The 26341-nt window shown below is 35.4% G+C and overlaps 1 protein-coding gene across 16 annotated transcripts in view; it reads left to right on the top strand.

Moving 5' to 3' along the window:
* Window positions 1–26341, top strand: part of CSNK1G3 (casein kinase 1 gamma 3) — a 106349-nt gene that overhangs the window by 35380 nt on the left and 44628 nt on the right. For 12 of the 16 annotated variants that reach the window (XM_033181418.1, XM_033181416.1, XM_033181412.1 and 9 more), the window contains 2 exons: window positions 5340–5380; window positions 9614–9683. The exons of the other annotated variants lie outside the window; for them this stretch is intronic. In XM_033181418.1, the coding sequence (XP_033037309.1) occupies window positions 5340–5380; window positions 9614–9683 (111 nt within the window). The remainder of the gene's footprint in view (window positions 1–5339; window positions 5381–9613; window positions 9684–26341) is intronic. 16 annotated transcript variants of the gene reach the window in all.

Below are 26341 nucleotides of genomic sequence, written 5' to 3'. Positions count from 1 at the left end.
GCTGGGATTACAGGCTTGAGCCACCGCGCCCGGCCAATTCTTCCTTTTTCATAGACTTCTAAAAGGGTATTTTTCTGCTTTTTCAAAAAGCCTCAGATGGTTTCTTTGTTAAGAAAATGTTATTACGAGCATTAGTCTTTCTATACCTGGATAAACACTAATGTTAAAAGCTGATTTATATTCTTAAAGTACTTTCTTTAAAACGTCATTAATAGATACATCTTTAACATTTGATTACTGGTACTGAAATTTTATATGGTTAGTATTGGGTAAGAAAGACCATAAGGTATACATGTTATAGGTAAGTGATTTTCAAAAAAGTGCTGTTGGTATTTGGGCCTGGGCAGTTCTTTTTAGGGGTAGAAGACTGTCCCAGACATTGCAGGGCTTTTAAAAGTTGAGACCTGTGGTGTTTGGCATGGTGGCTCACATCTGTCAACCCAGAACTTTGGGAGACCAAGGCAGGAGGGTGACTTGAGGCCAGGAGTTCAAGACCAGCCTCTGCAACATAGCGAGAGTCTATCTCTACAGAAAATAAAAAATTAGCCAGGTGTGATGGTGTATGCCTGTAGTCCTAGCTATTTAGGAGCCTGAGGCAGAAGGATCACTTGAGCTGAGGAGTTTAAGGTTGCAGTGAGCTATGATTGTGCTACTGCATTCTAGCCTGTGTGACAGAGTGAGACTCTGTCTCAAAAAAAAAAAAAAAAGGCCATGAGATTAAAAAGAATAAGTAAACATTTAAAATAATAATTTTAAATTACATTTATTTGCTTTTAAATTTAAATATGTGTTTATCATTTTTATCTGGATTCTGTTTTTATTTTAAAATGAACAGTCAGATGTGGTGGGGCAATTACTGGAGTGGAGTAGCTGAGGTAGGAGGATCACTTGATTCTAGGAGGTTGAGTCTAGCATGGACAATATAGTGAGATCCTGTCTCTAAAAAGAAATAAAAATAAAAATAAATAAGGATGGTGATTTGGTGTGCAAATGCTCCTTAACTTAAGATGGGTTTACATCCTGATAAACCCATCTTAAGTTGAAATATCATAAGTTGAAAATGGGCATTTTATAGACATAATGACATTGGAAACCCCAAAACACAATATCCAGAAAATGCTGGCCATGCAGTACGCTGTAGAATATTGGTTGTTTACCCTCATGGTTGTGTGGCTGACTGAGAGTGGCAGCTCACTGCCTCTGCCCAGCATAGTGAGATAGTATCATACTTCATATTGCTAGTTCAGGAAAAGATCAAAATTCAAAGTATGGTTTCTATTGAATGCATGTTGTTTTTACATCATTGTATAAAGTTGAAATATCTCAAATTGACCCATCATAGTTGAGAACCATCTGTGTTTGTAATTGTCTTTTATGTGTTGGTAGTAAGGTTTGCATTCTGCATTGGTAGATGTATTTCTAGTTCAGGCAGTCAAACTCCTAGGAATGTTTTTGACAGGCACTGAATAAGACCAAACATAGCTAGCTAAAATATAGGGTCATATTATATATGTATTTTTATTTTTCTGTATATTATGATGTTTTGATGTCTTAAAAAACCTTTCTGGCTGGGAAGAAATTGCCCCTCCAGAGGCTAGCCAATTCTTAGAAGTAGCCAAAAACTGAGCTGGGAGCATGCCTATGATATACACACTAACCAATCCCCACCCCTTTTCTATCTGGCCTATACACCCAGGAGGCAATATTCCTCTACCTTATCATCCCCAGGGCCAGGTACCTGGAAGCTAGAGACCCATTCTTATAGCCCAGAAGTCACTAGAATAATTCAAACTAAGTAATCCGTAACCATTTACCCTGCCCTGCCTTGCCTTTCCCTGGGAAACCCCAGTAAATGCTTTGGCCTAGGCATTCCCCTTGCTCTTGTTTTCCTGCCACCTAACCAAAACCTAGCATTTCCCCTGTGATCCTGTGTGGCATGTGATGTGACTTCCTGTCCAGAATTTGTAAGTATAATAACCTTTGTTTTCATGAGGGACTTTCCTTTGTACTCTGTGGCCACATCTGTCTATCATATAAAAGAGCACAGAAGAGAATATTATGTATTGCTTTATGAATAACCATGTCTGAAATAAGACATTGTAACTTTTGACATAATGAAGTATGCCACAGGAGCTTCCATAACATCTCTTATTTTTGTTTTTTCTTTTCTTATTCCTACATAGCTAGTAACTCCTTATTTTATTGTTTATATTTGATAATTGCTTTGTTGAAAATTCTGCAGGCCTTACAATATATTAGATTCAAATGAATATATAGATTTGAATGGGTTCATCATTTTCATGTTTATTGATTTTTCTGCTGTTTCTAACCGAAGCTACCATAAAACTTACCTGAAAAATGTAATAACTAAGGAACAGACTGTAAGACGGTAACAAAAAAATCCAATATATAGTGGTTTCAAGCAAATGGTTTATTTTCATTTCACACCACACAGACCAGAGGGAGAAACCCGAAGGCTGTCAGGGTACCTCTGCATCCTTAATATGTGACTTCAGTCTCTGTGCACAAATTGCTTTAGCTGTTCCCATCTCCCAGCCAGCAAGAATACAGAAAAAAAGGGGCAGGAGCATATACATTCCTTTCTGGAAGTGAGGAGGAACATACTTAATGTCCACTGATATTTAGAACTTAAGTCATGTGGCCACACTAAGCTGAAAGAGAGGCGGGCAGTGTAGTCTTTAGCTGGGCAGCCATTTTCAAGCTTGGGCATTCTGTAGGGGGAGAATGGCTATTGGTGGGTAAATAGTTGTTTCTGCTGTAAACATATATAGTTTTTGAAGAAAATAGTTTTTGATAATTACCACCCCAAAGCCACAAAATTGGTAAAACTATATTTTCAAGTTTAATATGGCACAATGCTTTCCTGGAAATGTCTTTTAAAATTGGATTAAAACATCACTTAACTGGCACCAGTTTACTTGGATTTTTCTTTTAATGGGATTCTCACTACATGCACATTCCTTCCCTTTTACTCACACCTTACTCACACTATACATAAACACATACTTTGCATCATTTGTTTGTTTATGTGTGTAACAAATACTGGTTAAAAGTGAGGCTGTGGCTATGCTAGGTGACAAAAATGCACTTGTGTTTTTGTTTAATCTTTGTTCATCATTGTGACTTCATGTTTCAGCAAAATCTCTAGTATTCAAAAAAAGATGATCCTTTTAGGATTTAGCTTTCTGCTGTGACCTCAAAGGTAGACATTGGAGTACAAAAATAGTACTTTTAGAGGCATTTGGTATATTTTGATTCTTTGAGATCTGTAGTTAACCTAACTTCTTGTCATGTGAAGTTTTTTCCTTGTGTACTTATGAATAAACATCATATACAAAATAGTTATGAAAAGATGATAATATGTTTGGGAAATACAAATTCTATCTTGGAACTCAAAACCAGAATTGTCTTTTGTTAATGTTCTTTGACATTAAGTTCTTCATTGTGAATATCATTAAATTATTTACTGCCAAGTTTAATAGAGGAAACCTAACTTTTCATACATAATGCATTTTTAAAAATATATATGAAAGTATATCTAAATGTTGAACTAATTGACTTAAAAATATGAAATATTCTGTAATTTTTGAAAATATGTATATAAGTTCAATGAGTATATGAAAAGAGCTTAAAGTTGACCACTTTTGGAACTTCTGTTGAGTTCCATCCTTTTTGCCAACTGTATTGAGTTTGTGACACCTATGTTACTTAGTGTTAATATGAATACTTCTTTTTGTCCTTTATTTTCACTCAATTTTGTACAATAAGGACAAAATTCAGAAAAGTGTTATAATATTTGTATAAATAAACACTACTGTACAAAGGTAGCAACACAACTAAAGCTGAAATTTTGCCTAGAAGTTTTACTACTGTTCATCAGCTGCTGTATGGAAGGAGGTTCAGGCTATTATGTTGGAAAATCACATGTGTCAAAGTTGTTGATTGCTGCTTCTGTGTTCAGTAGCCAATGTGACCAGGGCCAGTTGCTCTCACTGTTAAAAAAAAAAAAAAACCAAAAAACTGTCATTGTTCTGTTTTCCTCACTATGAAAGTAATATATGCTAATGGAAAAAATACTGGAAATTCAGAAATCATGTACTGTTTTTTCATTCTTTTTAATGTACTTACACATTAATCAAATTATCTTCATATACTTAGTGCTTCCAAAATTCTCTTTAGTACTCTACTTTGACTACAGATGCTGACCAGTTGGAATTTTCTAGATTATTTTTGATTTGCCAGTGCTAAAGATTACTATAATTCATTTGAATTCTTTACATGTTAGTGATATTAAATCTCTAATGATATTCAATATTTTAAATATTTTATGTAATCAAATTTGTATAAAACATTATGATCCTAATTTTTATTTTTTTATTTTTTTGATGGAGTCTCGCCCTGTTGCCCAGGCTGGAGTGCAGTGGTGCGATCTTGGCTCACTGTAACCTCTGCCTCCTGGGTTCAAGCAATTCTCCTGCCTTAGCCTCCTGAGTATCTGGGATTACAGGTGTGCGCCACCATGCCTGGCTAATTTTTGTATTTTTAGTAGAGACAGGATTTCATCATGTTGGTCAGTCTGGTCTTGAACTCCTGACTTCGTGATCCGCCTGCCTCGGCCTCCCAGCTTGTTGGGATTACAGACGTGAGCCACTGCACCAGCCATGATCTTCTTATGCTCAGAAAATCCTTAATGTATGGATGTGATAAATATTCTTGTTTTTAGCTTGTATTTAGCTCTTAAGATATTTGGAATTAATTTGGTTGTAAGGTGAGGCACCAGTAACTATTTTTCTCCTCAAAATGGTTAATTAGTTTATCATAGCCAATTATCGAATGTTTTAAAATTTTATTTCAGATATTTTAAGTTTATTTAATATATTTACCGGATTAAATATGAGTCCTAGTAAGATTACATCTCATAATAACGATGGATTTAAAATGAAATGGTGGTTGGGAGAGGAATTTGGTATTCTTATATAGGAGTTCTGGTTTTGAAATTTTTTCAGCATGCATTTGACTACTGATTACTTTTAAATTGTATACAATATTCCAACAAAGTCAGAATTTTTCCATTTTTATAAGTGGACTATTACTATCTGTAGTGTTTGTATCACTTTCTCCTCTGAATCTAGGTGAAATACTAAATACATCATTGAGTTGATAATAAGTTTAAATATTTCCTTGTTAAATTTTTTTGCCAAGTAGAAGCAAAAACCTATGCTTTAATTAAATGTGTTATGTGCTTTTTTTCAGAGTTTTATATAATGTATCTTTAAAATCAGTTACTTGCACAATCTGATTTTTTTTTCTTTTTCAAGGGAAAAATTTATACACAAATGAATATGTGGCAATTAAGTTGGTAAGTTCCTGTTTCTTAATTTTTCTTAATTATTTTTGTTACTTTTTAAGTGATTAACTTACATATTTTAATTATTTTTTGTTTGCATGTCATTTGTAATTTGGATGTTTGTTTGACAGTTATATGCATAGCTAATCTTTTGTTGTTAAGCTCCTAACATCATCCTGCTCTTAAAGTATATGGTAATGTGTAGGACATTTTTGTTTGTCTGTGCCACGAAAACTCAATCCCTTTACTTTGGCAGCATTATAGAACTGAATTTCTGGATCATGGCCCTATTTTTAATTTAGGGAAGGCTTTTTAATTAGATAAAAATTAACGAGATTTTGCCTTCTGATGCAAACATTTTGATAAAACAAAAGTGTTCTTAGTATTCAGGATTATAGTCTTTGACAACATACTTCCAGGTAGCTTCTGAAGTTTCTTTTTAAATTGTTACTTCATATATATGGCAAAGCTGGTATTGCTTGACTTTCAGGGATCCAGAAATGCTTGATGTGGTAGGTGATAGATAACAGGGAAAGCAAACTCCCGTGAAGTTATTCTAAAGTCTTCAATATGCCCAGTATGACAGCTGCAAAGCAGAGAGAGATCTCTTTTGGAAAAATTGGGATCTAGGAATTATTTTATACGACATACTTTTTCTGGTACAACTTTTCTGTCTGGTTTGCCAGCCAGGTTTCCCTGAAGTTTAGCATGGCTTGATTTTCTCTGCCTTTCTCAACCTTGTCTGTCAGTATAACCTCTGTTCTTAGGGTAATGTGAAATGAATATATAAAAGAGAGACTATTAGGAGAAGAGGCAAATGAGAGGAAATAGAAAAACTCTACTATTTAATATTAAGTATCTTGTGAGTATAGATCAAGTTTTAGTGTAACAAATGTTTATTTTCACTCAAAATAAAGATGTACAGTAGGATTGCAGTGCCATGAAGAGAGACTGGTTGGCTGACATGTGGCTTTAAACTGGGTTTTAGCTAGATGAGTCCATCTTGGTATTAAGATCTGGTCCTTGGCTTATGAAACAAAACCTGGTAAGGTTATCTCACCAGTTGTCAGCGTTTCTTAGAGGTGGATTCGCAGTAATCAATTCACGCTATCAAGCTCTCAGATTCAGGAAAGAGTGAATTTCTAACTAATAATGAGGTATTTTACAGGTCTAGAAAGCCCAAATTTCTTTCTATAGGCCGATGTACATAGAAAGCCAAGTTAAAATTACAAGGTCCCCTCATGAGCGTGAAATCAGAACAAGAGGTTGGTGAATATTAATCACAGTGGGGAGGCCTACTGTGGGATCTGCCTGCCTCGGCCTCCCAAAGTGCTGGGATTACAGGCTTGAGCCACTGCGCCCAGCCTGGACATTGTTTGAACAGGCATTGCCGACTTTCATTTCTTTGAAATTCTTCCTTTTCTCATGTTGTAGGCCAGTGGTCCTGAACCTACAATTCTTGTGGTGTGGAAAGATAAAAGTGTGGCAGTGTTTACAGTCTGTGCTATTGATGCAACAGCCTGTAGAGAGCAACTCTACTTATGGGAGCGTGTTTTGTATGTGAATGATATTTATCTGATATGTTAAGGCAGATAAACCATGGTGTCAAAGCAGAAACCCCTGCTCTAGACGGACCTTTCCTTGTCTGTTACATTCATTAAGTGGTGATCCTTAGGTCCTATTATTTATAGATTTGGAACTTGTTCAGACCATTGATGCCTTATTAAACATTTATTATGTCATCTTTCAGCCTTCTTATATACATACCCATATATCACTTTTTAAAGTTTATTTTTGTGCTGTATCTCTGTCCTCTTAATTACTTTTCTCCCCTTTTTTGGGGAGAAAAAGCAAAATGATCAGCTTTAAATGATCGTTTAAAGCACAATGATCAGCATTACATGTAATAATTATGGTTATTCATTGTTCTTTGGGGGAACTAGGAATAGTTTTGGATCTATGCTTCTAGTATTTTGATATTGTAGAGTGGTATCTAGTCATGTTCACCTCAAATTCATCCAAAATATTGGAAGGACAGAAAACTTTTCAAATATACCGTTGAACGATAGTTTGTTACTTAGTTTATTATTTCCTTATATGTTTTTTCATTTGTATCTGTTATATCTATTTGTGCCAGATAACGTGATTTTGTTTAGACCTGCCATAAAAGTAATCACTTGAAAATCTTATGTCTGTATACCTCAGTGCTATCTGGCTTTTATACTTTGCTTGGTACAAATAAAGGCATAATTTGATAACCTGAGTTTGGAGAGCAGATTTCTGTGACTGCTTTCAGCTTCGTCATCTCTTATGAAGATTTTTTTCATTTGTCTAGTATTACCCTAGTTCAGATCAATAGTTTGTTTCAAGATAATTTGTTAATATTACCTGAGCTACCATCCTTATATCTTGTTGTACATGAATAATGAAAATGTCATCCTGGGGAAGGTGACTTTTATTATATAGTGTTAAAACTTTGCTGCTTAAGTACTGGAATCTAGTTGAAATGACTCAACTAAGTCAGATTTGGGTCTCTATTTTTATCTAAGGGGTATTAGTGATTGAATAAGTTACATATTTAATTTTATTTGTGATTGTTTACATGGACATCTTTTTATTGCATCTTAAGGTTATGTACTTCTAGGTAGTTAACTGAATAATTATAGGTAATATAGTGCTGTATGTATAGAAGGCACTGTTTTAAGTACTTTATAGAAAGGTTGAGTTTTAACCCAGTTTTACAGATGAGGGAACTGGAAAGTACAGAAAAGTTAAATAATTTGCTGAAAGTTACACAGTCAGAAGTAGAGGATTTAGGATTCAAACATAGTACAATTTAGTTTCAGTGTCTGTGCTCTTAACTACTGTACTATCCTGCCTCTCAAGAACTAAGCTGATTGTTTTCTCCTGTAATAAAATTTATAAATTTTGCAGTGGGATATTAATGCTGTTTATGTGAATTCTTTTGTTGTTGCTCATAGTTTCATTATGATGTGTTGGTATAAAATTCTTTTTAGTTACCCTGTTTGGGATTCACATTCCTCTTGAATTGGTGGTTTGTTATCCTCATCAGTTCTTGAATATTCATAGCAATGATTTATCCAATTATTGCCTCTGCTGACTTTTCTGTCTCCTTTCCTCCTGGTACTCTTATGAAGTCCATACTAAACCTCACTGGATTGCCCAGGTCTCTAATCTTTTCTTCTGTTTTCCAATTTTTCTTCCTTCATGATGCATTCTGTATAGTTTTTCTGTCTGCCTTACAGTTTCCAAATTCTCTCTTCTGTTATGCTAATCTGATGGCAAAATGAGTTTTAAATTTAGTTATTGTATTCTCTTATTTTTCAAAGTTCTATTGATTCTTTTTGAAATTTTCTCTTACCTTGTTATACTTTTCTGTTGGTTCTTTTTTAAATTTCCTGTTACCCTGTTACAGTTTTCTACTTCTTGTATTTTCATATTTAATATTATTTCTAACGTCTAAAACCTATGTTTCCTCTGTACATGTTGTGTGTGTGTGTGTGTGTGTGTGTGTGGTATGTGTGTGTGTGTATGAATCTCAAAAACATTTTATATCGAATGATAAAAGCTGGACACAACAGAAAGCATACACTGTATATCATTTAGGTGAAATCCAGCAATAGGCAAAACTAATCCAAAGGTGGTAGAAGTAAAAAAGGGATGATGGAAATGCTCTATAGATTGGTGTGGTGGTTATAGGGATATATGGAGTTGATACGGATTTAACGCTTATGAAACCGTGTGTTTTATTGCATATGAGTTATACCTTAGGGAAAAAAATTTAAGACATTGTTGCTACTATCAACATTTTCATATTACCATTTTTGTTCTTTCTTACTATCCTATGGCTTAACTTTAATCTAGAACCTTTATGTAGAAATATACAGTTCAGAGGTGAATTTGGGGAACCGGAGAAATAGTAAAAGGGCCATCATTTCTCTAGTGATGAATGTTCAGAACATATTTTTCTCAGGGTCAGAGTCAAACTTAAGGGATTTTTCTGCTGCCTGATCTAATGGCTACTTAGTGTCTGTACATTTGTAGCATCATTTTATTTTACATTGAACAGAAAGTTGATTTTTATATGAATCTAATCTTAGACAAAGATGCCTAGTAGATTATTACATAATATAGGCATTGACACCAAAATTTGTAACATTTGTGTTGGGGCCTAGTGCCCTTTTAATAACTTAAATGTCTTTTTTTGTTTGTTTTTTCAATTAGGAGCCCATGAAATCAAGAGCACCACAGCTACATTTGGAATACAGATTCTATAAGCAGTTAGGATCTGGAGGTAAAGTCTTGTATTAATTTTTAAATTTGAAATAAAGTGGATTGTCATGACTTTTTAGTTTCAAGGAATTTTTTTTAAGTTTGGTTAAGAAAATCACTTCATACGGCTATGTTTATTATACATTTTCTTACTATTAGGATCCCTTTTTAATTTTATGACAAATTTGGAGCTTTTTATGTTTCTGCTGATATAAGTAGAGAACATTGTGAAAAAATTTAATTTGAGAATATAAAATGCATACTTCTTCCATATTCTTAGTCTTTTTGGCACTATTATAGCTGTTGAAGTGGCTTATAATATAGTGGTAGGCAGTAAAATGGCCACATAGAAGATATCTGTATCATAATCCCTAGAACCTCTACATGTTACTGTATGAGAAAGACTTTGCAGGTATAATAAATTAAGGATTTTGAGATGGAGAGATTATTCTGGATTATCTAGTGGGCATTAAATGCAATTACAAGTATCTTTGTAAGAGAGGCAGAGGGACATTTATACACACAGAAAAGGAGTAGGCATTGTGACTGGAGCAGAGCAGCCATAAGAACCTGGGAGAGGCTTCTAGTACTTTCGCCTAGAATCTCTAGAGGGAGTGTGGCCTTGCAAACACCTTGATTTGGCCAGCGAAACTGATTTCAGACTCTCACCTCCATAACTGTGAAAAAATAAATTTCTGTTGTTTTAAGCCACCAAATTTGTAGTAATTTGTTACAGCAACCCTTGGCAACAAATGTGGGTATGTTTTTAGATAAACTCTAAATTTAAGTGAGATTATTTCATGCCACTACAGATAATTCATGGAAAAACTTTCTATTGTATATTACATTTTCTTTATGTTAAAAGGTTCTCACAGCACTTTTCTGTATACTTCTATTCAATAAAGGATTTTACTTGTATAGCTTCTTGTATGATACAGGTAGAGGAATTTTGTTTCTCCAGATTTAATGAAATGGAATTTCTTCATGTATCTTTTTGTAAGCATGTTTACATTCTATGGATAGAGCTGTCCATTTAATACTGATATCAATTTTACATTCTGTATTTCTAAGAGCACACTTTGCAAATGAATAGTCATTGCAGGGACAATAAGTTTTAATTTTTGTAGTAATGTGTTCATCACTACAGACTTCTTATAATACGTATTTAAGTCTGATACAGACAGGCCTCAGGGAGTTATCAGAATTTTCACTGACAACTGGGATTTAAAGGCTACTGGGATAAAACTAATTATGTGTGAAACTATACATATTGGTTAAGACTAGCAAATAAGAAGTTAAGTGGGAATAAAATGAATTTATTGACTCATGTACTTGGAAATTCAAGAAAATGACTTGATATATAAGACATTGTTCTATCCAGTGCTTCAAATACTGTCAGCAACATCTCAAGTCTCTATGATATGCCTTTTGAGTATGTGTAGGCTTCACTTTCTGGTTGGCCCTTCTTAAGAGATGCTGGAGGTGGCCACCAATAACCTAGACTTAGCAATTATGAAAGCATCTCTTTCCTAAAACTTTCAGCAAAAGTTGTAGGACTAAATCTTACTGCCTTATGTCATGCTTATCCCTGATTTAATTACTGTGAATTTGATTGCCTCAAGTTAGATCAAATGCTTATCGGAACTTTAGGGAAATCGAGGTGTTATATAAGGGGGATTGGATGCCAGGGTGATAAAAAAAACACACATCTATCTAGTACAGTAGTAACACTGTCATTTGGAAGAATAGGATTGAGTGGTTTAATTAGAAATGAGTAAGTCAGTTTAGAGTTTAGCAAGTCATTGAATTGAATAACAAATGTGTACTTTTAATATTTTAACTTTTTTCTGTTTTATATTTAAAAACTATGTCAGAGATAGTAAGACTAAAAATGAAACATCTTTTAGGACTTGAATGCCATCAGACTGCAGTGTTGCACAACTGCAGTGACCACCATTTACAGGGGAGTCTCTATTTACTAAGGGTGCTCTGCTCCTCTGTGCTCTATGGGGGTCATTTACATAGATTGAAATACAAACGGTCCTTCTGAAGGTGTGCATCATGTGGCTCTGAGCTCTGACACGTGTGGGTATTTTAGAGTATTTTGTACGAGTCGTGAATTTGGGCATGTTTTTTGTGTTTTTTTTCGGTCATTTGTGAATTTTATGAAAGCATTTTTAAGTACCTTTGTGAGCTTTGTAGAAAATCAAGAGTGCTTAATTGTTTTGGAAGAACTGATGACTTTTAAACAGTTTGATTTTGGAATTCATATCTGAAAAGATTATATTTTCAGACTGCTCTTAATTATAAACGGGCTATTTAGAGTAACTCAGCCTATAATTTTCCTATGGTTTGCTGAATTTCATTTATATAGCAATTTGTTTGTTAATATTCTCTTTAAAAATAGATATATTTAAGTATCATCCAGCATATATAAAGAACTTCTAAAACTCACCAACAAAAATAGACAAATAAAGGACAAATAAATTCCACTTACACGAGGCACCTGGAATAGTCAAATTCATAGAGGCAGAAAGTAGAATGGTGTTTTCTGGTGGCTTGGGGAGAGGGCAGAAATGGGGAATTATTGTTCACTGGGTAAGAGTTTCAATATGGGATGATGAACACATCTTGGAGATGGATGGATAGTGGTGATGGTTGTACAGTAATGTAAATGTACTTAATACCACTGAACTGTACACTTAAAGATGGTTTAAATGATAAGTTCTATGTGTATTTTACCACAAAGAAATTGAAAATGGATTTATTTAGAATTATTTAGTGAGGTATCTGTGAAAAAATACACAACTTGGTTTTGCCTGTTTGGGTTTTGATCCTTCCGTAAATCCATGCTTCTTTCTTTCTCTTTATGTAGCTTCTCTGACAATATCCCTCTTTACATTATTTAGCTTTGCATAGGATTAGAATATTGTTTTATACCATTATCACTCTCTGTGATAGCAAAAATTTAATGTATTGAATAGTCTTGTTTTGTCACATCTACTCAGTATTCATTGAGTCAAATGAAGACCTCGATTTGGGAGTCATCAGCACATAGATGTTTTTTAAAGCTAAAGAAATGGATGAGATCTCCCTGAGGAGAGTATAGAGATTGACAAGAAAAGAATAGCAAGAACAAAGTTGTGTGGACCACTCCATTGGTTATAAATAGATTTGACTCTTAATAACAAAAATTGTGGCCGCCGTAGCTTAAACAAGTAAAGGTTATGTCATGTGAGACAAATGAGTTCAGAGGTGGGCAATTGTAGGGTTGGTACAGCTGCTCAAAAGTAAGGAACCAGGCTCCTAACCTTAGTGTGTGGCTTCATCCTGCAATCTTGGATTTTTTGTAACAGGAGGGAAGGAGGAAGAAATGAAATTACTATTTGTGTAAAGATAACTTCCAGTTCTTTATCTCCTGCTGCCATTCTTTAAGTCTAGCTGCATATGAATATCCCTACTGAAATCAGAAATTCATATAGCTGGAATGAGTTCCCTACCTTCTTTTGCGCTTGTTTTCTCCACAGTTTCTCTCTCTCTTAAAAGACCTTCCTGCTTGGTCTTTTGGATTACGTGGTTCCATTAGTTCTACATCTGTTCAAGCTGAAATGTTAGCCTCCTCTGATTTTGGCGTATTGGTGTAGTAAAGTTCTGTCAATTTTGTCTCTTAAAATCTCTCTTGACTTCATTCTCCTCCAGTCCCCATTGTCACTTTTCTTCAAATTGGGCTTTCTTTTGAATATCTCAACGCCCTTTTTACCTCTGCCTGCACGTAGGGGCACATCATTTGGTAAAAAGTCCAAATTTCTTTCTTTCTACTGACCTACTTTTCACTTGCACTACACTTACTATTCCTTGAGTAGATCTCACTATTTTCACATGTCTGTATTCTTTCTGGAATATCTTTCTTTTCTAATGAATTCCTTTTTTCTTTAAGCCTTAGCTAAATGTCACCTGCTTAGCAATGCATTTTCTGACATCTTTTCCTCTCCAGAAAAGCCTCTTATTTGATCTGATATTATTTTGAATATGAAAACCTTTGAAACCTTTATTTTTCTTTTATCATATGGTAATTATTATTTGTCTATGTCTTCTCCACTGAATTTTGAACTCTTTGAGGGCGATGATAATGATATGTTCATCTTTTTCTTTTTGGTAGCAGAATGATTGGCAGGTGTAGGTTCTTGGTAAATGGTTGAAAGAATAAATTTTTTATTTTATTTAATTAATTTATTTATTTATTTATTTATTTATTTATTTATTTATTTATTTATTTTTTTGTTTTTGAGACGGAGTCTGGCTCTGTCGCCCAGGCTGGAGTGCAGTGGCCGGATCTCAGCTCACTGCAAGCTCTGCCTCCCGGGTTCACGCCATTCTCCTGCCTCAGCCTCCCGAGTAGCTGGGACTACAGGCGCCCGCCTCGTCGCCCGGCTAGTTTTTTTTTTGTATTCTTTAGTAGAGACAGGGTTTCACCGTATTAGCCAGGGTGGTCTCGATCTCCTGACCTTGTGATCCGCCCGTCTCGGCCTCCCAAAGTGCTGGGATTACAGGCTTGAGCCACCGCGCCCGGCCGAAAGAATAAATTTTTAAATAATAATAGACTATTTTCTTTCATTAGATATGAAATTGGGATATATAATCTTCAAATTTCCTATAGTTTTCTAACTTCTGTGATCCTGTGATTAAAGTTTGATATTTTAATGTTACACAAAATCATTATATTATTAATTTTGAGTTTATTCTATTTCTGGACAAATAATACAATTTGAAATTTTTAAAATTAATTTCATTTCTGTTATCCTATGATTAGGTAAATTTATTTTCTCATTTTAGACAACTAGAGATCAAAGGAAAAAATTATTGATGAGAATTGTCTAATTAATGGAAGTGGTAACTAAGGAGATATGCAGAAAGTTTCATATTAAAACTTACTGAACTGTACAACTCAGCCATCTAAAATCAATCACTTTCTTGAGAAGGGTGGGCTTTAATTTATTAGAATTAACTCAGTTTCTTCATTTACTTGAAAATAAGTATATTTGAATTATTGATATTTCATGAAAATGCATAGAACATATTTGAAATTTATGGGAAAATTGTTTTTGAAGATCTGCGATTCTGAGTAACACTTCTTAATTTTTTTTGACATTAGTTTAAATAGGCTATATTAGGAGAAACTGCAATTAATGCATTCCTTGGAACATCTTAATTAGCTGATATTTTTAATCATAGGAAAGAAAACCTTTTTTCTGTCATAAATTACTACTTATCAGAGGAAGTTAATGATCTTTTTCTCAGTCATAAATTACTATTCTTGGCAAATCTCTAACTATAGAAATGATATTAAAAATACTGTTTGACACCATGCATATGTTAAATCATCATTTCTCAAGTGGCTTGACTTGTTGAGATTCCTTGGACTATGTAGTTCTAAGCAATAATTTGATGGTAGCCACAGGTGCTGTTACTAAAATTATAACTCCTTATAAAAATGTTGCCTTTTGAAAGGTGTTTGAAAAGCCCCCTTGTTCTTCTTTATGCTGATCCTTCTGCCTTCTTGATTTGTGCCTTGTTATAAAGTCTGGATTTATGTACTCTCTACATTTTTTACTCTGGTTTATAGATGGCTACATTTTCACTTTCTTTTCAAGACAATTTAGTTCCATCTGCTGGTTAAATGAACGTTGGTGATTTTGTAATGCACAGAAATTGTATTGTACTATTCACTTTTGAGAAGTATTATGGGCAATAGTATAAACTTTGTTAAAAGTTGTGGGTGTAAACCATTCGGTAGTATCTAAAACTGATTTAATTCACAGTTACCAGATCAAGTTTCTCAGACCATGTTTTAGGTAAGACATTCAAAAAATTCTGCTGTATGTATATTATAAGCTGTTGTTTGATAAAATTGAAAGGAAGTACTGTAAAAAGCATGAAAGTTCAGTGAATAAATACTTAGAATATTACTATATTTTGATATTAACAAAAATAATGAAAATATAATATGAGTGAGTTTGTTAGTAGTGTAAACTTAATCTCAGCCCAGATAACCAACAGTTTATGTAGCGTATTCTTAGAATTCCTTTTTCTGTCATAGCTAAATTGCTTTTAGAAGAAGTCTTTAAAAATATGTAATACTTCTGATTATTTAAAGAAGTCTCTCTGTATGGAAATTTCTACAAGTTTTGCATTGCTAAACACTTGTTTATATGTGAATATATACTTACATTGGTACTACTATCATAGTAGATGGGAGTATACATTTTTTTTCTGTTAAAGTTGTAGTTTATGGAGAATGGGTACATTTAAAGAACGTTATGCATTATAAGTAAGAAAGAGGTGTTACCTGATAGTGGTTTTAGTTTGGTTTATATGGTGCAGGTGTTAGTGTGGTTGTGTGTGGTGTGAATATTATAGTATTTTCAGTGATTAAGCACATAGGAATCTTAAACAAAAAGCAAACCATACTTTTGAATAGGATATTACTAAATATACATAAATTTTGTAATTCCTCCTGCAATAGTAAAAAGATAAAAAGTATAAAACCATGAAAAACTACAAAAATTTCATATTTAGTTTTGTTTTAAGTGTTATATAACGCGTTGTAAGGATAAAAGATTTGTAAGCTTGTAGCTTAGGAACTGGGGGGGAAGAATCATAGAGTCCATTTTTTCCTTAAATTTTATAGGCCCAAATTGGATAACAACTTAAATTCTTTTCAGTTTTTGCAACAGATAAATTTTTGTTTGTCAGCGATGTTATTTTTTTTTAATGTTGTTTGAATGTTAGAATATTTTCTAAATGTGTAAATTAAATCATCACAGAAAGGACTGTTGCTGTTTTTACAGTGGACTAACTTGATTCCTTTTATTTGGGGTTAACTGATAGAATTTTACTACTACAGGCAGATATTGTGGTCTTTTAATGGAAGGACTGTTACCAAGTCTATAACTCAGTACACCTGTTGGTTCATAGCAGCGCTTACTATTCAGCTAGGACAGCACTTCTTAAACTTCTGGGTCTAGGGATTCTTTTATGCTCTTACCCTTTTTGAGTATGTCAGAGCACTTTTGTTGTTGTGGGTCTTAGCTATTGATATTTACCATGTTAGAAATTAACACGGAAATATAAAAATGTTGCTATATTTGTTTAAAATAAAAATAATAATTGAGACATTTTAAAATCAAGGCAATTTTGTTGATATACTTTCCAAAACAAAAACAGTGAGAAAAGTAACATCGTTTTACAGATTTTGCAAATCTCTTTTAATGTCTGGCTTAATAGTAAACAGCTAGATTCCCATATCTTCTGCATTTAGTATATTGTGATAACACAAGTCCCATAGTCTCTGGAATGAGAGTGAAAAAAAAATTTGTGTTATTACAAAATAATTCTGATATTACTGACTTCCTGCAAGGGTCTCACAGACCACCCCTGTCCTCAGGAGCTTCAGCCCACATGTTGAAAACTGTTGACCTAGGAGTATAGCATTTGTGCTAAAGGTTAAGAATGCCTTAATGCAAAATTACCCTAAAAAAAGATAGGGTAATACTGTGTGATAATTCTGTACTTAGCATTTCTAGCCACGATTTAGGTTTTCTTAATCAGAGCTGTTTAAATTAAATCAGGAAGTTTAAATTTCCTAATAAGTTTGTTAGTACTTTTGTTCTAATTCTTTCTATTTGTGTTAGGCTGTTCTTGTGTTGCTATAAAGAAATGCTGGAGTCTGGATAATGTATAAGAAAAGAGGTTTAATTGGCTCATGCTTCTGTAGGCTGTATAGGAAGCATGGTGCCAGGCATCTGTTCAGCTTCTGGTAAGGCCTCAGGAAGCTTACAGTCATGGCAGAAGGCAAAGGGGAAGCCAGCTTACCACATGGAGAGAGTGGGAGCAAGAGAGAGAGAGAGAGAAAGTGAGGGGGAGGTACCACAGACTTTTAAACCAAATCTCATAAGAACTCACAATCGGCCAGGCGCGGTGGCTCAAGCATGTAATCCCAGCACTTTGGGAGGCCGAGACGGGCGGATCACAAGGTCAGGAGATCGAGACCATCCCGGCTAACCCGGTGAAACCCTGTCTCTACTAAAAAAATACCAAAAACTAGCCGGGCGAGGTGGCGGGTGCCTGTAGTCCCAGCTACTCGGGAGGCTGAGGCAGGAGAATGACGTAAACCTGGGAGGCGGAGCTTGCAGTGAGCTGAGATCCGGCCACTGCACTCCAGCCTGGGTGACAGAGCGAGATCTGTCTCAAAAAAAAAAAAAAAAGAACTCACAATCATGAGAATAGCACAAACTCATGAGGGATCTGCCCCAGTAACCCAGTTAACTCCCATCAGGCCCCACCTTTAACTCTGAGGGTTATAACTCAACATAAGATTTAGAGGGTACAACATCCAAACTATATCAGTATTTTACATTTTACATGAAGAATTCTAGACCTGAAAATGGATCATGATACTACTGTGAAATGGATCATGATATTATTTCCTTAATGGTCTACTTAACTAATACTTACCTGTTAGGAGCTAAAGTATTTAAAAACTTGACACAAAGTACCAAGCAGTCTTTAATAGTTCCTATGTATTACTGTTGTGTGACTTAATTTTGTTTTATCTCTTAAAAGGAACACTAACATATTAAATGAGATATTTAATGAAGTGAATTTTTGGGGAGTGAGGGTGAGATTATATTTTCAGATATGTGAATTTTGTATTCATACTCCTTGAGCTTTTGGGAAAAATAAACTCTTGAAAAGTAAAGATATTGGAAATTATCAGACCTAACTTTCATGAATTCACAGCGGATAGCTTTTTATATTAGTCTCAAATAAAAATAATTTTAGAACCACTGGAATGGGTGGAGTAAGATTGTATAATTGAAAATTCGCTAGGTATAAGAACAAACCTTCTTTCTGAGCCTCTCGTGCCCTCTTTTTCCTTACCTCTCTCATTTCTTTTTTTTTTTTTTTTTGAGACGGAGTCTTGCTCTGTCGCCCAGGCTGGAGTGCAGTGGCCGGATCTCAGCTCACTGCAAGCTCCGCCTCCCGGGTTTACGCCATTCTCTCGCCTCAGCCTCCCGAGTAGCTGGGACTACAGGCGCCCGCCATCTCGCCCAGCTAATTTTTTGTATTTTTTTAGTAGAGACGGGGTTTCACCGTGTTAGCCAGGATGGTCTCGATCTCCTGACCTCGTGATCCACCCGTCTCGGCCTCCCAAAGTGCTGGGATTACAGGCTTGAGCCACCGCGCCTGGCCACCTCTCTCATTTCTAAAAAATCTCTACCTTGTGATATAACCTACCATTTACGTTGCCGTGGTGGTTTTGTTTTGTTTTTGCTTAGGGTGTACCGTGCCTCAACCTCTGTTTGTTAGTTGCAGTTCTTCTTAACTCTTAAAAATTTAAGTTGTTTGCTCAGTGATTAAAAAAAAAAAAAAAAAAAAAAAACTGTCCAGACTTGTTCTGGGAAATAAAATTATAGTTTGATGTAAATGTCATTTTAAGTTTTTCTTTGTGGTCCTAGAAAAAAAAAAAAACACATTTTTTTTTCCTGATTGCAAAAATAGCATACATTCATAATAAAAATTAGGAAAAGTTTTTTTTAAAAAAGTGAAAGTAGAAATCACCAGTGCTTCCAGTAATCTGTTAGCTTTCTGCTTTTTTCTTGTATTATCTTTTCTATTCATATGTATGTTTAATGACTGTATTAGTCCGTTTTCTTGCTGCTGATAAAGACATACCCGAGATGGGGCAATTTATAAAAGAAAGAGGTTTATTAGACTTACAGTTCCATGTGGCTGGGGAGGCCTCACAATCATGGCGGAAGGTGAAAGGCACATCTCACTGGCAGAAAAGAGCTTGTGCAGGCAAACTACCATTTTTAAAGCCTTCAGATCTTGTGAGACTCATTCACTATTACGAGACTGGTACAGGAAAGACCCAATCCCATAATTCAGTCACCTCCCACTGGGTTCCCACAACATGTGGAATTGTGGGAATTACGATTCAAGATGAGACTTGGGTGGAGTCACAGCCAAACCATATCAGTGACTCATTAGAAATATTTTAAGGCCAGGCGTGGTGACTCAAGCCTGTAATCCCAGGACTTTGGGAGGCCGAGCTGGGTGGATCACTTGAGGTTTGGAGTTTGAGACCATCCTGGCCAACACAGGGAAATCCTGTCTCTACTAAAAATACAGTAAAAATATTAGCTGGGCATGGTGGCAGGTGCTTATAATCCCAGCTATTTTGGGAGGCTGAGGCAGGAGAATCACTTGAACCGGGAAGTGGAGGTTGTAGTGAGCTGAGATCGCACCACTGTATTCCAGTCTGGGCAATACAAGTGAGACTCCATTTAAAAAAAATTTTTTTTTTAAAGTAATACATGGTTTAAAACAACAAAAATTTTAATCAGTATTATAAGAAGTAATAAAAGTTTGTCTTTTACAGTTATCTCCAAAGATAGTTGAAGGCTGTATTATATTCCATAGAATGGATATGACATAATAGGTTGGTGCAAACATAATTGCAGTTTCAGGCTGAGAATTTTAAGTCATTATGACTGGTCTCAAGCACATCTTTATTAATCAAAATAGGAACCATTACAGTCAACACATTTTTTGCCAACAAGAAATAAGTTTGTTTGTTCATGTTGCGTAAAAATTGGTGCTTCGGGATTTGATGAACTCTTAGAAAGCATTTTTACTGCATCTTGCTGGTTGTGGAAACGTTTTCCCTGCAAAAAGTTGTCAAGATGCTTGAAGAAGTAGTAGTTGGTTGGCAAGAGGTCAGGTGAATATGGCAGTTGAGGCAAGACTTCATAGCCCATTGAAGCATTTGTTGTGCAATGTGTGGTTGGTGTTTTGATGGAGAAGAATTGCGTCCTTTCTGTTGTCCAATGCCAGCTGCAGGCATTGCAGTTTTCGGTGCATCTCATTGATTTGCTGAGCATACTTCTCAGATGTAATGGTTTCGCTGGGATTCAGAAAGCTCTAGTGGATCAGACCAGCAGCCGACCATCAAATGTGACTATGACCTTTTTTCGGTGCAAGTTTGGTTCTGGGAAGTGCTTTGGAGCTTCTTCTCGGTCCATCCACTGGGCTGGTTGTCACCGGTTGTCATATAAAATCCATTCTTTGTCTCACGTCACAATACAATTGAGAAATGGTTCATTGTTGTGTGAAGTAAGAGAAGATGACACTTCAAAATGTTTTCAAAAAAAATTTTTGCTCAGCTCATGAGGCACCCACTAATTGAGCTTTTTCACCTTTCCAACTTGCTTCAAATGCTGAATGACCATAGAAAGGTCGACGTTGAGTTCTTTGGCAACTTCTTGTATAGTTGTAAGAGGATCAGCTTTGATGATTGCCCTCAGTTGGTCATTGTCAGCTTCTGATGGCCAACCACTATGCTCCTCATCTTCAAGATTCTTGTCTCCTTTGTAAAACTTCTTGAACCATCACTACACTGTATGTTTGTTAGCAGTTCCTGGGGCAAAAGCATTGTTGATGTTGCATCTTGTTTCCACTGCTTTACGACCCATTTTTGAACTCAAATAAGAAAATCACTCAAATTTGCTTTTTGTCTGACATTTCCATAGTCTAAAATAAATTTTAAGTAAACAACAATAAGTCATTAGCAAAAATAATAAAATGAGAAACACGCATAAAAATGATGTATAACATGACCACATTTAATAATGTATTTCAATATCAAACAGCAAATTCCAACAATGTAAAAACTGCAATTACATTTGCACCAAGCTAATACTTTGTTTAATTAGCATAAAATTGGTGGATTTTTAGGTAGCTGCCAATTCTTTTTGTAACTGTAACAAACAGTGAAGCTTGAACATCATTATATGCATACTTATGCTTACTTTGAAAAGGATAGGTTAATTTTCCGCCAAAAGCAAAAGGATAGGGTAATTTTCCTCCAAAAATGTACTACTTTCTCTTCTCATCAATGTTTTAACCCACAGCTGTCAGTCTTGACTAATTAATTTTTAAATTATGAATATGCCTTTGAAACTACACCAAAATTTGACAAGTAGTCATTTATTTATTTATTTATTTTTATTTATTTATTTATTTATTTATTTTTTTGAGATGGAGTCTCGCTCTGTCGCCCAGGCTGGAGTACAGTGGCCGGATCTCAGCTCACTGCAAGCTCCGCCTCCCGGGTTCACGCCATTCTCCTGCCTCAGCCTCCCAAGTAGCTGGGACTACAGGCGCCCGCCACCTCGCCCGGCTAGTTTTTTGTATTTTTTAGTAGAGACGGGGTTTCACCGTGTTAGCCAGGATGGTCTCGATCTCCTGACCTCGTGATCCGCCCGTCTCGGCCTCCCAAAGTGCTGGGATTACAGGCTTGAGCCACCGCGCCCGGCCAAGTAGTCATTTCTTAAAGGTCAGTTATAATGTAGAGTATAGAAATCATACCAAAAAACCTTTTCTGCTCTCATTCATTAAAATCCATTGTAGTTTGAATGAACCATTTACCCATGTGTGATTTTGTAACTACATGCATTATCTTTTGGAGGACACTGGTTCATTGAGTTATGCATGTATTTCAAATACTAACACATTTCACTACCCAACATTAAATCATAATAGCTAATATTACCATAGTTTCATCAGAACAAGTTTGTAAGTATTGGAAAACTGTCGAGGTCATCATAGCATATAAAAATTTTTACAAAATTAGAATTGCTTGAAAGCTTTAATTTTATTATTGGTAATAAATGTCAGATTTTCTTGAAGTAAGAGTCCATTCATTCTTGAGAATGCTTTGTATTTATTTTGCTTCATTGTACTCTTGAATAGCAAAGTTAAAAGTGAATGTTCTTGTTTTGCTCTCAGTCGTTAATGGAAAGCATTCCATCTTTCACCTTAAATGTGATGTTAGCTGGTAGTTTTTCCTGTATTCCCTTTATCAGATTTAGAAACCTTCTATCCCAAATTTTTGAGTGTTATATCAAATGCTTTCTTAGCACCCATTAAGATGATCTTATGGTTTTTGCCGTTTCTTCTGTTATTATGGTGAATTATATTGGTGGATTTTTTAATATTAGCCCAACTTTGTATTCCTGGATTAAAGCATTCTTAGCATGGTCTCTCATTCACTTATATATCCGTAATGCCCAACCCAGTCCCATAAAGTTATAGTATATGTTCAGTAAGTATTTGTTCAATTAATTAAGACAGTGAAATTCCTTAAATGGTTTTCCTGTTTTGGAAACTGTTGAAAACTTTTGAAAAAAACAGTCATTTTATAAACCAAAATACACTGCTGTCTGTCTTACTCAGAAGTCATTTCTCAACAACGTTAACTATTGGGAATATAGATGGTTGTTCAGAAGGAAGTAGAAAACCTTTTGACAGTCCTTTTTTTTTTTTTTTTTTTGAGATGGAGTCTTGCTGTGTCAGCCAGGCTGGAGTGCAGTGGAGCAATCTTGACTCACTGCAACCTCCACCTCCTGCGTTCAGGCAGTTCTCCTGCCTCAGCCTCCCGAGTAGCTGGCATTACAGACACGCGCCACCGTGCCCGGCCGTTTTGTATTTTTAGTAGAGACGGGGTTTCACCGTGTTAGCCAGGATGGTCTCGATCTCCTGACCTCGTGATCCGCCCGTCTCGGCCTCCCAAAGTGCTGGGATTACAGGCTTGAGCCACCGCGCCCGGCCAAGTAGTCATTTCTTAAAGGTCAGTTATAATGTAGAGTATAGAAATCATACCAAAAAACCTTTTCTGCTCTCATTCATTAAAATCCATTGTAGTTTGAATGAACCATTTACCCATGTGTGATTTTGTAACTACATGCATTATCTTTTGGAGGACACTGGTTCATTGAGTTATGCATGTATTTCAAATACTAACACATTTCACTACCCAACATTAAATCATAATAGCTAATATTACCATAGTTTCATCAGAACAAGTTTGTAAGTATTGGAAAACTGTCGAGGTCATCATAGCATATAAAAATTTTTACAAAATTAGAATTGCTTGAAAGCTTTAATTTTATTATTGGTAATAAATGTCAGATTTTCTTGAAGTAAGAGTCCATTCATTCTTGAGAATGCTTTGTATTTATTTTGCTTCATTGTACTCTTGAATAGCAAAGTTAAAAGTGAATGTTCTTGTTTTGCTCTCAGTCGTTAATGGAAAGCATTCCATCTTTCACCTTAAATGTGATGTTAGCTGGTAGTTTTTCCTGTATTCCCTTTATCAGATTTAGAAACCTTCTATCCCAAATTTTTGAGTGTTATATCAAATGCTTTCTTAGCACCCATTAAGATGATCTTATGGTTTTTGCCGTTTCTTCTGTTATTATGGTGAATTATATTGGTGGATTTTTTAATATTAGCCCAACTTTGTATTCCTGGATTAAAGCATTCTTAGCATGGTCTCTCATTCACTTATATATCCGTAATGCCCAACCCAGTCCCATAAGTTATAGTATATGTTCAGTAAGTATTTGTTCAATTAATTAAGACAGTGAAATTCCTTAAATGGTTTTCCTGTTTTGGAAACTGTTGAAAACTTTTGAAAAAAACAGTCATTTTATAAACCAAAATACACTGCTGTCTGTCTTACTCAGAAGTCATTTCTCAACAACGTTAACTATTGGGAATATAGATGGTTGTTCAGAAGGAAGTAGAAAACCTTTTGACAGTCCTTTTTTTTTTTTCTTTTTGAGATGGAGTCTTGCTGTGTCAGCCAGGCTGGAGTGCAGTGGAGCAATCTTGACTCACTGCAACCTCCACCTCCTGCGTTCAGGCAGTTCTCCTGCCTCAGCCTCCCGAGTAGCTGGCATTACAGACACGCGCCACCGTGCCCGGCCGTTTTGTATTTTTAGTAGAGACGGGGTTTCACCACGTGGGCCAGGCTGGTTTCGAACTCCTGACCTCAAATGATCTACCCACCTCAGCCTCCCAAAGTGCTGGGATTACAGGCATGAGCCACCGCACCCAGCCGATAGTCCTTTTATTGAAGAAGTTCAAAACCTTTTTATTTTTACATTTTGTATATAGTTCTAACAAGTTTTGGTCTAGTTTCCATGCACCCTGCATATCAGAAGTAACAAACTGGAGTGGAATAAGTTATTAGAGATTGTTAAATTGAGAGGATGTAAATTAACAACTTTCAGTGGCAGAGAGGGGGAAAAAGCGTTGTGGAAAGAATTTTAAAAGCTTAGTAGCTGAGAGCTGTTTGTAAATCTTAATTGCATCTCCAGCTTCTTAATGTATATAACATTGTAAAAGCAGGATTTTAGAGTTGGAGTAAACTTAACAAGCCTCTCATTTCCTGTTTCTGAACCTTTTCTCTGCCTTTACACATGTGAGGGGTAGATATGACAAATACGTATAAGAGTGGCTGTGGTAGGAGTGGCTTTGATTCCCAGTAGCAGGAGGAGATGGGACAGGCATGTGTGATGTGTGTGTGTTTGCAGGGGGTCCTGATATATACATATTGGGGTGTATCAGAATCTCCATTTCTGGGGAGGGCACCGTGTATGCAGTTTGAATTTGTATCCATTCCTGCTATGATTACACTATCTCTCTTTTTTTTTTTTGAGAAAGATTCTTGCTCTGTCACCCAGGCTGGAGTGCAGTGATGTGATCTTGGCTCACTGCAACCTCCACCTCCTGGGTTCAAACGATCCTCCTGCCTCAGCCTCCCGAGAAGCTGGGACTACAGTGATTACACCAGCTTACATTCCCACCTGTAGATGTTCTGCTGCCTCACTCATATTCATATCCAAGAAATACTTGTCTTATCCAAATCACTAATATTATTATAGATAAGTAAACTGAGGCCCACTTGAGAGGTTGAATGACAAGCTAGCCACACAGCTGATGAATATTAGGTTAGACTAAGAATGTAGTTGTCTTGATTTTTAGTTCATTGTTTTCTGTTCTGTCCTGCAATAATTTATATTCAAAATAATAGGGTAAATAATAAGAATGTTATATTTAAAAAAACTTTTTATTAAAAAGAATGAGAAGTTTTCATTAGATTTGTTTTCTCTTTCAATATATTGAAAAAAATCACTTGGAAGTAAAACTGAGACATTTATGGTGGAAGAAGCTCATTTTTTCATGCTAATAGATAAATGCAGTGTTAAGTTTCAAACTAAATAATAGAGAGGGAGACTGTCTAAAAGAAAATGATAGTTATTTAGGAGTGGTCATTACAGTGGGAATATATGTGAATATATTCAGGGAGGTAAAGGAAGACAAAAATTTTTAAAGGAAAAATGAGGAGGGTCACATTAAGTTGTTCTGAGAGATTATCCTTGGCTACAAGGATCATTAACAAGAATGGCATCAGCCCATGGTTGGACAGGCAGTTCCTGGGCAGATGTCCTGGCAGAGTAATGTTTTGTAAGGTTGTGGTGGCTTTTGTTCCAGGTTGTGGTTTTTGCAGTCTTTTGTGATAGTTCTTGTTATCAGGCATATATATGTGTGAGAACCCTCCCTTCATCTCCTTCTCTAGCTCTGTTTGTCAGGGTTTTAATACAAGTGACTCTGTTTTGATTCTGACAACTTCCATATAAAGTAAATTGATCACTTATATTTCAGTTTATTGGGAATCTATTCTGAAAATAAAATACAGATGACTTCTGGGCATTCAGACTTCAAATTTGGAGTTTGTATTATTCTATGTAGCTTCGTAATGAATTATTA

Source organism: Trachypithecus francoisi, unplaced genomic scaffold, assembly GCF_009764315.1.
Source record: "Trachypithecus francoisi isolate TF-2019V2 unplaced genomic scaffold, Tfra_2.0 Lachesis_group2, whole genome shotgun sequence".
NCBI lineage: Eukaryota > Metazoa > Chordata > Mammalia > Primates > Cercopithecidae > Trachypithecus > Trachypithecus francoisi.
Note: the sequence above shows the minus strand (reverse complement) of the source record. Positions and strands in the feature narration are given on the sequence as shown.